Raw genomic sequence first — 12231 nt, forward strand, 5'->3', positions numbered from 1 at the left:
TTGTGGACAGGGGCTATTGAGCCTGATTGGGGAAGGTGTTGGGATCTTTGAGATGAATGTTAACTGGTGGGCAGGAAACAGTGGAGGGGGTGTGGGTATCCCATACAATCAGGTCAACCAGGTAGTGATCCTTTTTAGTATGGTGTTTCATGTCAGCCTCACAAGTGGAGCAGAATGGCCAGTCTTCTGCCAAAAGGGCCAGAAAACATGAAAAGGCCTATTCTGGGGCCTGACTGATGCCAGGAGCCTGGATGTTGATTGTTGTATTAAATTTAGAGAGAATATCTCGGCCAAGCAAAGGAACTGGCCATTGGGGCATAACTAAGAATGTCTGAGAGAATGGGAAGTTGTCTATGGAACAGAGTAATAGGGGAGTCTTTTTTGGATAGATGGTCTTTCCTCCTACCCCGACAATAGGAGAGGTGGATGGCACTGTTTGCCCCCAGAATTCTGTCAGGACTGAGAAGGTAGCCCTGGTGTCAAGGAGAAAGTCAACTTTGCTCCCATCCACCTGAATCTGCACTCTGGGTTCCTGTCTCCTTATGGCTGGGGACAAGGACCCAAGGCTCCATCAATCTTCGATTGCCATGCCCAGAAGGTCGGAGGGTTCCCTGGCCATAGGCCTCCTATGGGATCTAGGACAGAGCCCCAATGACCTTGTTGTTGATATTTAGGGCATGGGGTATGCAGAGTGCATGGTGCAGGGCCCAATGTCCCTCCATGCCATGCTTGAAGCAGGCGCTGGGGGATTTTGACCTGCGGTGATGGGCGGAGACCCGAGGAAGCACCCTGCAGGGCCTGGGCAAGCATCTGAAATTTCTCAGTCTGGGGGGTGGCAGGGCCTTGTTCTAGCTTTTTTAGTTTGGCCCGGAGGTCGGGATAGCTCTGCAAGAGGAAATATGTCATAAGGACATGATGGCAATCAGGGGTTTCGGGATATAGGTTACTGCTGAAGGGCTTTCGTAAGCCGATCCAGAAATTCTGATGAGTTCTCTTGTAGTTTTTGGAAACTGACAGCCTTACATGCTGCTTTTTTGAGCCCAGCAATAATACATGCAGAGAATCGGTCCCTACTCTGTATGCCAGCTTGTGTATTATAATCCCAGTTGGGAGTTTGATCTGGGGCAGCAAGTGGCCCCGGAGGGATTGGAATTAACTCGGTGAGTTTCATCCACATGGGCTCTGGCAAGTTCCCAGACTCTGGTACGTTCCTCAAGAGGGAGAGTATTAGCCAATAACATATAAGTGAGGCTATAAGCCTGGAGGACCCATTGAAACTCTCTTCTGTGGTGAATGAGCCACTTGAGTTGCGTGAGGTCATTCATAGAGACTGAGACATGTACCCGGATAATGCCCTCAGGTCCAGCAACCTCTCTTAAGGGGGCCATGGTTTGTGGGACTAGGGAGCGGGACCTAGTTTGGGGGGGACTAAAGGTGTCAGCAAGTCAAGGGGAGCACCTGAGGGGCTGGACAGAGCCGATGGGGGAGGTCGGTAGGGAGGGTTTCATCTGCTGGATAGGTTGGGGTAAGAACGAAGAAGAGAAAAAGCCTCAACATAGGGGATCTCCTTCCACTTTTTCGAGCACTCGCAGAAGTTAAACAGATCTCTGAGAACTGCTAGATCTAGGGATCCTCCTGGGGACCATTGATTTTGATTGTCTAATTGATAGTAAGGCCAATCTTGTGTGCAGAATTTAATAAGGGGGAGTCTGTATGGAGGGAAGAATAGGCCCCCATAGGTCAGAAAAGGGACAAGGGTGGTTAAGAGAGAGAGAGAGAGAGAGGAGTGCCTGTTCTTCCATCCCTCAGGACCTCCCGCTCATGAACCGGGTTCCAGAGAGTCCATGGTGACCATGAAGTTTGTGGTGGTGTGTGTTCTCTCCTCCAGAATGGGCGTCAGAGGTTTGCGGGACGATCATGGTCAAAGCCACTGCGTAGCCATCTGAAGTTGGATACCCAATAGGAGAGCTCACCTACTGAAGAGCCGGTGTTGTGTGAGTAGGAGCAGTGCTCAAAAGAGTGGACAAGGATGGCAAGCCTTGAGAGAGGGGGCCCTCGAGCAGCAAGGCATTCCCTCTCCTGGGTTTTGGCACCAATGAAAGAATAAACAAGGCTCATTGTTGGAGAAAATGCCTGTTTATTGAGGAACAGCTCTGCATATTTATAGAGCTGAGGGTGGTTTGACAGTTATGACAGTTTAACAGTTTAATGGTTTGTAAGTTGGCATGGGGTGCTGCCACAGTCTGGCTGGGCACAATTCATGAGCCACTTATCAAGCAGAAACGAACTTTATTTTTAGAACACACATGCCACACCACACGAGCTCTTCAGGAATTCCTTCAGAGCCAAACTGCCACCACTGGCTTCCCAGGAGCCTCCCAACCCCCCCCCCCACTCCTCCTGCTCTTGAGGCCGATTGGCTGGGTGGTGTGGGCGGAGCCAAAAGAGTCCCCTAATGAGCAGCTCCATGGTCTGAAAGGGCAGGGAAACAGCCCAATGAGCATCACCACAGAGGAGCCAATCAGCTGGCAGCTGGAAGTTTGCTGGGGCCAAGGTGAGCCAATCAGCTGGAATTTTGCTGGGGTCCCTTTGGCTGTGGCTCTCAACATCTCCCCCTCTCTATTTAAACAACAAGCATGTGGCTTAGGGACCGTGCCTGCTTTAGGTTGTCCAATACTACATATGGTCCTTACCCGTCATCGGATGAGCTGACTTCAAGGCGTCAGCCTCCTGTCTTGGGTTGGTACCATTGCAATTGGATCTTACCCGTCATTGACTACTGGTCCAGCATACAGCCACACCTGTGGATAGGCCTTTGTACCAGCGGGGGATGAGGCTCTTTGCCTCACCTCTGTTGGTCCCCAAATTTTAGCTGAACGACCATCACAAGCAGAAGGGAGGCGGATACACCAAGCCAATTGACGGCTCCTTTTGGAAAAATTGTACCATCGATGACACCATCAGCAAAAATACCCCAACACTACCACAAGTCACTGCACCAACAGATAGTTCACAATGCATACAAGTGATACATAGTCCAGACAAGTTCTGCAAGCAGTTCAGTGATAGCTATTGCAGAAGCTGTAGATTGGTTTTATCTTTGTCTTCAACTGGCACTGGGATGAAGATAGGAATTCTGGCAATAATGGCTAAAGAAAAAATTATGTAACATTCCAGCAGGCACTAAAAGAAAACAATTTTCTGAACAATTTACATTATCCTGAACAGAATTATTAAATATAATGAAAAGGAAAGGTGAAAGTAAACAAACAGATCTGTTAACCTACTTTTTTGTTCACATATTAAAACAATCCTCAACAGCTGTTTACTCAATGTAAATTAAACCATTTAAATCACATGAATAAGAAAAAAAAATATTTGGATCCATTTTTTCATGAGCGCTCATCATATATGATATATGGACATACGTACATACAAACATAAAACACAAAACACAAGTGTGCACACATAGTATAATACACACAACACATAACATAATAGTAAAGGCTTTATAACTTTTTACAGGTGAAATCTCCATTGCAATGTTTAAAAACTCTATAGTCAAAAAATAGAACTGATCAGCAAAACATTAACCTAGGTTTGTATGAGCTCAAAAAACAAAATAGAACTTCATGAAGTGGGAAAGAGCAATAATAAAATAGATATTGAAAAAAGCATCCTGGTTCTGTCGCAGATGTAAGGATAGCCAAACTGGAGTTTTGGATATCAGCTGTTATGGATTTGAGCCAAATCATCTTCTTTTTCGTCTGTAGAAATCGCTTTAGTTAATCTCTCTGGAATCTAAATCGGCTGCTGTTCTCCCTGTGGAAACACACAAACAGACCCCGGACTCCAGACAATCACTGGGTCAGGACCTTTCCATTGTCCTGTTAGAATATCCTTCCAAAGTACCTTGGGCTTATGTACATTTTTTGGACACATATGCCTTTCCACAGCACTAAGCCCTGATGAATCCAAATTTTAAAAGTTTAGAGTAAAAAGCTTATTTTAAGTTTATCTTTGGGGAATATATACCCCTTCCCAATTCCCTCTTTTCTGCTTTAATAAGTACATTTTAATAGTTTGATGAGCTCTTTCAACTATGCCTTGTCCCTGTGGATTGTATGGGATTCCTGTTATATGAGTAATGCCAAATGATGAGCAAAATTGTTTAAAAGAGGTAGAAGTATAACTAGGACCATTATCTGTTTTTAACTGTTTTGGAACGCCCACAGTGGCAAAATTTTGTAAGCAATTAGCTATAATATCTTTAGTTTTTTTCTCTGGCATTAAGGGAGCCCATCAAAAATCCAGAAGAAGTATCAACTGTAACATGCAAATATTTTAATTTTCCAAATTCTGGCAAGTGTGTGACGTCCATCTGCCAAATATGGTTAGGTATCAGTCCTCTAGGATTGACTCAAAGATTAACTTGTGGTAAAAAGGTCACACAATTTTGACTTTGTTTTATTATTTGTTTAGCTTGTTCCTTAGTTATTTTAAAATGCTTTTGTAAAGTATTAGCATTGACATGGAACTTTATATGAAAATTTGTAGCTTCTTCTAGTGTAGAGAAAATATGTATGTCATCTGTAGTTTTATCTGCTAAATCATTGCCCAAACTAAGGGCTCCAGGCAATCCTGTATGTGCCCTGATATGTCCTATAAAGAACGGATCTTTTCTGTCCCAGATTAGACTTTGTATAGTGGAAAGCAAAGAGAAAACAGTAGAGGAAGGGGAAATCCTACCAGCATCTTCAAGGGATACTATAGCATTAACTATATACTGACTATCGGAAAATAAATTAAATACAGAATCTTTAAACATCACAAAAGCTTGTAATACTGCATTAAGCTCTACATTTTGAGCTGATTGTTTGGGTACTAAAAATATAAAAGTTTGATCAGGTGTAACTATTGCTGCTGTACCATTATTTGACCCATCAGTGAATATATTTGGAGCATTCATGATAGGTGTTTTTCTTGTCATTTTTGGAAAAATTACAGGACGCGATGACCAAAAAGACAATAAAGGATTAGATGGTAAGTGGTTATCAAATGAAACATTAGATTTGCACATGATTATTGCCCAAGTATTTAACTCATTAGCTAACTCATCAATTTGATCCATAGTATATGGAGTAATGATTTTATTGGGAGAAATTCCAAACACTCCCTTTGCTGTTTTTATTCCTTTGAGTATTAATTGTCCTACAGCCTCAGGATACCTAGTAAGAATAGTGTTAGGAGAATAAGATAAATGTATCCATAATAATGGACCTTCTTGCCAAAATACTCCTGTAGGAATATTTTTTGTTGGTAGTACAATAAATAATAAAGGCAAACTTATATCAATTCTATCCAAATTTATATTTTCCATATATGTTTCAATGATTTTTAATGCCTTTCTTGCTTTAGGCGTTAACATTCGGGGTGAATTTGGATCTGATGGACCTTTTAGGACATCAAATAAATGTCCCAACTCTCCTGTTGCTATGCCTAGATAAGGCCTTATCCAATTTATGTCTCCTAATAACTTTTGAAAGTCGTTAAGTGATTTGAGTTGATCTACTCGTATTTGAATTTTTGGTGGATGGACCATGGTTGAGGATAATAGAACTCTTAAATAATTAATTGGAATATTTAATTGTACTTTATCTATTGCTATCTCTAGATTATAATTTTTTTAATAAGTTTGTAAGGGTGGCATAACATTCTAGCAATGTGTTTTTATCTTTGTGTGCTAATAATACATCATCCATATAGTGAAATATATGTAGTTCAGGATTTTGATTTCTAAGTGGCTGGATTACTTTGTTAACATAAATTTGACACATAGTTGGGTTGTTAGCCATCCCTTGAGGGGGTACTTTCCATTCATATCTCTGATCAGGACCTTCGTGATTCAGTGCAGGGATAGTAACTGCAAAACGTGGACTATCCTCAGGATGAATTGGAAGTGAAAAAAAAAACAATCTTTAATATCTATAACTAAAACACACCAGGTTTTTGGCAAAGCAGACAACTGGGGAATCCCCAATTGAGCAGGTCCCATAATAATCATCTCATTATTAATGGCTCTTAAATCTTGCAATAATCTCCATTTACCAGATTTCTTTTTGATGACAAAAATGGGAGTATTATGGTGAGATACAGAAGGTTGTATATGTCCCTCCACTAATTGTTGTTTGACCAGGTCATAGGCTGCTTGTATCTTTTCTTTAGTCAGGGGCCACTGAGGAACCCATACTGGTCTTTCTGATTTCCAAGTAATTTTTATTGTCTCAGAGACCCCTCCTGAAAATCCAATCCATGTCTGTCTGTTCCTTGATCTATTTGTATTGGTGCTGCTATACCTTGTTCTTGTTCTCCTAATCTTTTCCCTTTCCTAAAACCTTGTCTAGCCATAATAGTGGACACATTTGAATTGATGTTATTTGTTAATGTTAGTCCTAATTGATCTAGGACATCTCGTCCCCATAAATTTACGGGAAGATGATCCAATACATATGGCTGTATAGTTCCTGGTGAATTTACTGATATACCCTTTGGAGAACTGGCTATAATTTTTATTTCACCTTCATAATCGGAATCAATTACCCCAGGACTTATCATAAGTCCTTTTAGAGTAGAAGAACTGCCTCCCAATATCTATTGATATAATAAATTACATGTATTGATTTCCATATGTTAAATTAACCTCGAATTCCTGGGATGAACCCCACCTGATCATGGTGCACTCTCTTTTTAATGTGTTATTGTATATAACTTGCCAGAATTTTATTGAGAATAATTTCATCTTTGTTCATCAGGGATATTGGTCTGAATTTTCTTTCCTTGGTGTGTTTTTGTCTGGTTTTGGTATCAGGTTGCTACTAACCTCATAGAGTGAGTTGCAAGGTTTTCCTCCTTCTCTCTTTCATAGAATTATTTGAGGAGTATTGGTGCAAATTTTTCTTTGAAAGTCTTGTATAACTCAGTTGAGAATTCATCTGGTCCTGGGCTTTTCTTTGTTAGTAGGCATTTGATGACCTCTTCTATTTATTTGCTTGAAGTTGATCTGTTTAAATTGTGTATGTCCTCCTGATTCACTTTGGTTATGTCATATGTCTTGAGAAATTTTTAGATGTCTTTATAATTTTCCATTTTATTAGAGTATAAATTTATGAAATAGTTTCTGATTATCTTCTGTATTTTGGTAGTGTTCATGATATTTCCTTTTTCATCACAACTTTTAGTAATTTGTATTTTCTCTTTATTAGTATGGCTAAGGATTTATAAATTTTATTTACTTTTTCAAAGAACCAACTTTTTGTTTGTCAACTTTTTGAATTGTTTTAATTTCATTGATTTTAGCTCTGATTTTTCATTATTTTCTGTCCTCTACTGATTTTGATGTTGATTTGCTCTTCTTTTTCTAGGCTTTTGTGATGTAACATTAGGTAATTTATTTGTTGACTTTCTATTCTCTTAATTAATGAGCTCAATACAATGAACTTTCCTCTTAGCACTACCTTCACAGTGTCTCAGATATTGATATGTTGTGTCACTATTCTCATTTACTTTTAAGTATTTTTTTATTTCATCCCTGATTTTTTCTACTCTCCACTGATCCTTCAATAGCATATTATTTAGTCTCCAGGTTTTAGAGTAGCTTCTATTTTTTTATTTATTATTGATTTTATAGTTTTATTCTATTATAATCTGATAGAATTCAAGGTGTTATTTCTATTTTTTTAATTTGCTAAGAGTTGGTTTGTGACCTAATATATGGTCTATTTTAGAAAAGGAGCCATGTGCTGCCGAGAGGAAAGTGTATTCACTCATTGCTGGATTAAATACTCTCTCTATATCTGTTAAGTCTAAATTATTGATTGTATTATTTAATTCTATAGTTTCTTTTTTGTTTGGAGGATATATCCAGTGGTGAGAAAGGTGTGTTAAAGTCACCCAGTATTATTGTGGTGTGGTCTATTTGCTTCTTGAAGTTGAGAAGGGTTTGTTTAATGTATGTAGGTGTTCCATTGTTTGGGGCATAAATATTTATGATTGTTATGTCTTGTGATGTATAATTCCCCTAACCACTATGAAATGTACCTTCTAATTAATTTTGGCTTGAAGTCCACTTTATCTGATATGAGGATAGAAACCCCTGCTTGTTTCTGTCATCCATGTGAGTGATACTTTTTTTTTCACATCCTTCATCTTCATCTCCAGTCTCTTTGCCTATGAGGTGAGTCTCTTGGAGACAGCATATTGTTTGGTCTTGTTTTTTGATCTAATCTATCATTCTATGTCTTTTGGTTATTGAGTTCAGGCCATTAACATTCAAGATTATTATTGAGATATGATCTGTATTCCCAGTAATTGTTTTGTTTCTGGTTTTAATTTGTATTAGTTTCTCTTTTGATTGACTTTCTTTATGTAGTTCCTCTCTTTGTTGGTTCCCCCCACTCTTTTTTCACTCCATCTTCATTGGATATTTTGCTTAGAATGTTCTGTAGTCAAGCAACAAGAGCAGAAAATAAATTACTGTTTTGATCTCTAGAGCCTGGACTTGGAGTCTGCTGCTTCTGGGAATGTTTCAGTGCAATGATGCTGAAAGACATGCCCATTTGCAGGTAGCTGCTCTTAATGAGTAGAGTCCATGCCTGATGTGGAATTTATGGATTAGATAGCTTTGAATTCAGATGCCTGCTCTCCTGGGGTGGAAGATATATGGGTGTGCTCTATAGCCTTGTGGTGCCAGCTATACCAAGCCTAGAGATGATATCATGCAAGTAGGTGAGCTCCAATTAGCTTGTTCCTGCTCAACTTGGCTTTTTGTTTGCCTTAAAGAAGTTTTCTTTTACAATAAATCCTTTAATATATATATATATATATATATATATATATTCATATATAATAAAGAACATGTGCTTTTCTTCTTTGTTAGGGGTTGGACCCTTGGGTTGAACAACCCACAGAGTCCTGCTTTTTAAACTATTTTCATGCTTTTTTCTTTATTACTTCTGAACTTTGTTTTCTTAGCCAGCTCACAGCCTGCAAGCAATTAACTGCTCACTCACTGTTCACTCACTGTGCATGATGGAGCAAGATCTGGTGCCTGAACCTAGACCACTGGCTAGGTATTCAGAGAGAGAAGTTTCAGGTGAGCTTGGCTGCCCCTCAAATCAGGAGACACTCATATTAGTCAATTTAAAGAGAGGATGGAGTGGGGAGTTTTTAATAGCTTGCTGTTAAACATGGGAAACTAATTCTAAAGAGAGTGAATATTTTCTCACAATACTTAAAACTATGCTAAGACAAAGAGGAAATCCAGTAAACAATGCTCAGCTGGCACAATTTTTAAAAGTGGTACTGAAGATTTGCCCATTGTTTCCCAAAGAGAGTTCCTTTAATTTGCATTTTTTGGGAAAAGGTTGGCAGAGAATTATGCACTGGATATAACTCAGCCAAAATATTCAGGTGCATGATCGATTATCTCAGAGAATATGTGGACTTAATACAAACTTGTTTAGATTCAGATCAAGAGAGTATAACATGGTCAGCATGTTTTAAGAATGCTATCAAAGGTTATAAGCCCCCTCAGCTGGCCTTCCCCAGTCTCTTTGTCTGCAGAGAGCATGCCTGAGATGGAGGATCGAGATGAGCTAGAAGCAACTGAGTCAGAACCAGCTGAATTAGATGGAGAGATTCAGAGTGATAAGGGAAGGGAACCTGAACAGGAATTTGGGGAGGATTCTCAAGAGTAACTAGAAGAAGGTGAATTAGTTAGTGAGCTCTGTAATTTAATTTAATTAAATACAATGCTCCAGCTCTCTGCAAGGCCTGTGAGAAACAAGAGTGTCAGAGAAGATGTGACCAGATTCTGATTATATCCCATCTTTGGGTAGCCTGATCTTGCCCTGTCTTTTTTTTTTATATAGGAGTTATCCTAATGAATATGAATATAAGATACTTATTATGGTTTTGGCTTGCATTTCCCTAAAGATTAGTAATGCTGAGCAATTTTCCAATGCTTATGGGCTATTTGCACATATATCTTCTTTACAGAAATTTTCATTCAAATCCTTTAGCTATTTTTGAATCACATTATTTGTACTTTCTTGTTGAGTTTTTAGAATATCCTACATATTTTGGATCTAAATCTCTTATCTATTATTTGAAATTATCATTTCCCATTCTATGGGTTGCATTTTTACTCTGATAATATTCAGGGCATATAGCTGAAAGAATTGAAGGCAGAGTCTCAAATATTTGTTCATAGTTGTTCACAAAAATAGTATTTACAATAGCTAAGTGATGGAAGCAAACCAAATATCTACCTATGGCTAAGTGATAAAACATGCATACATGCAATTTTTTAATAGCCTTAAAACAGAAGAATTTTTGACAAGTGGTACAACATATGTTAAACCACAACTCAAATAAAAGACCACGGACTCCAATTTTAAATCGAATTCAAGCAAGCTTGTATTTCCAGCCGGGACTATCTCTCCCCAAATCCTTGGGTTAGAGAACAGTACCCCAGCTCTCTAGGAGCATAGTTTTATAGTACAAAAAGTTGTAAAAGGGAGCTGTCTTGAGAACTTACAGATAATAGGATTTTGACAAGCATAATACAAATGCAGATAATAGGTTAATGATCTAAATGTTCAACATTTCAAGTTAGGGAGTAAATTTAGAACCCAACACCAGAATTTATGAGGGGCTGCTAAGGTTTCAGAGAGGGCTGTTATCTGGTCAAGGAAAACTAGAATTTATGAGGCACCACTAAGTTTTCAGAGAGGGTTGTCAGGGAAAGCCAGGCATGGGTGAGTTCAAGGCATAGGCAGGCTTTCCAAGCAAGTTTAGAAATTGCAGTACTTTATAGTAAAACAGAAATTAACTTCTCATGACTTTATGACCCAAAGATGACTCCCAATCTTAAGATATAATTAGGCTGGGTTCATCACATGGAGGAAACTTGAGGACATTATACTAAATAAAATTAGCCAGTCACATGATAAAAAATATGGTCTGATTCCTAATTGTTAGGTTCCCTACAGTACTCAAATTCAGAGACAGAAAATTCATTGCCAGGCTTGGGGAAAAATGGGAAGATGAGGAGTTATTGTTTGAGTTTCAGTTTTATAAGATGAAAAGAGTTTTGGAGATGGATGGTTTCACAACAATGTGAGTGTATTTAATTCCTCTGAAATGTACACTCAAATATGGTCAAGGTGGTCAATTTTATGTTTTGCTATAGAGTGTTACTGTAGACAAATTTAAAAATTGTAAAAATTGAAATTATTCTGATGAACCCAGCCTAATTCCATCTTAAGATTGGGAGCCGTCTCGTCACAAAGTCATGAAAAGTTAATTTCTGTTTTACTATAAACTACTACAATTTCTAAACTTGTTTGGAATCCCTGCCCATGACTTGAACTCGCCCATGCCTAGCTTTCCCTGACCAGATAACAACCCTCTCTAAAACCTCAGTAGTGCCTCATAAATTCTGATGTTGGGATCTAAATTTATTCCCTACCTGAAATGTTAAGCCATGTAGATCATTAATCTACTATATCTGCCTTTGTATTATGCTTGTCAAAATCTTGTTATCTGTAAGTTCTCAAGACACCTCCCTTTGCAACTTTTTGTTTTATAAAAATATGCTCCTAGAGAGTTAGGGTATTGTTCTCTAACCCAGGGTTTTTGGGAGAGACAGTCCTGGCCAGTTTCAGTGTACATAAATACAAGCTTGCTTTAATCTGATTTAAAATTGGAGTTGGTGGTCTTTTCTTTGTGTTGTGGTTTAACAATTCAAGACGACTGTAATATTAATCCATAAAAGGAAAGTTCTCTCCATGTTAACTCTGCTATCTTTCCATTTGTAAGCTCTGTATTTATAGAGAAAAAGTTTTATTTTGGCTATTTATTTAATGTCTTTAAGCCATAGGTTTTTCTAAGAAACAAAACTGTACAAAAGTGAACAAGTAGATTTTTAATTGTTTTTACAGGGTCATTGTTTAGTTATAATTTTTGCTTATAAGTCAATGAAGATAATAAAACAAAGGTAGTAGGTCCTCTGTTTCTGCAGTTTCCATATATGTAGATTAAATCAACCATGGAGCTACAATATTAAATATATATATTCTTAACAAAATCAGGTGGTTTTTTCCTGTCATTATTCTGTAAACATGATAGCATAACAACAATTTACACAACATTTACAATGTATCAGGTATT

At 38.3% G+C, this 12231-nt stretch overlaps 1 protein-coding gene across 1 annotated transcript in view; it reads left to right on the top strand.

The window, feature by feature from the left end:
• The first annotated feature begins 1350 nt into the window (after nt 1-1350).
• Nucleotides 1351-12231, top strand: part of LOC124108015 (A disintegrin and metallopeptidase domain 3) — a 44645-nt gene continuing 33764 nt past the window's right edge. The window contains exons 1-4 of the mRNA XM_058586089.1: nt 1351-1488; nt 1889-1947; nt 3791-3867; nt 5008-5043. Of these exons, the coding sequence (XP_058442072.1) occupies nt 1351-1488; nt 1889-1947; nt 3791-3867; nt 5008-5043 (310 nt within the window). The remainder of the gene's footprint in view (nt 1489-1888; nt 1948-3790; nt 3868-5007; nt 5044-12231) is intronic.

The sequence above is a fragment of the Marmota monax genome, unplaced genomic scaffold (genome assembly GCF_021218885.2).
Source record: "Marmota monax isolate L192 unplaced genomic scaffold, Marmota_monax_Labrador192_F-V1.1 WCK01_AAM20220418_F8-fsc00895, whole genome shotgun sequence".
NCBI classification, from domain to species: domain Eukaryota; kingdom Metazoa; phylum Chordata; class Mammalia; order Rodentia; family Sciuridae; genus Marmota; species Marmota monax.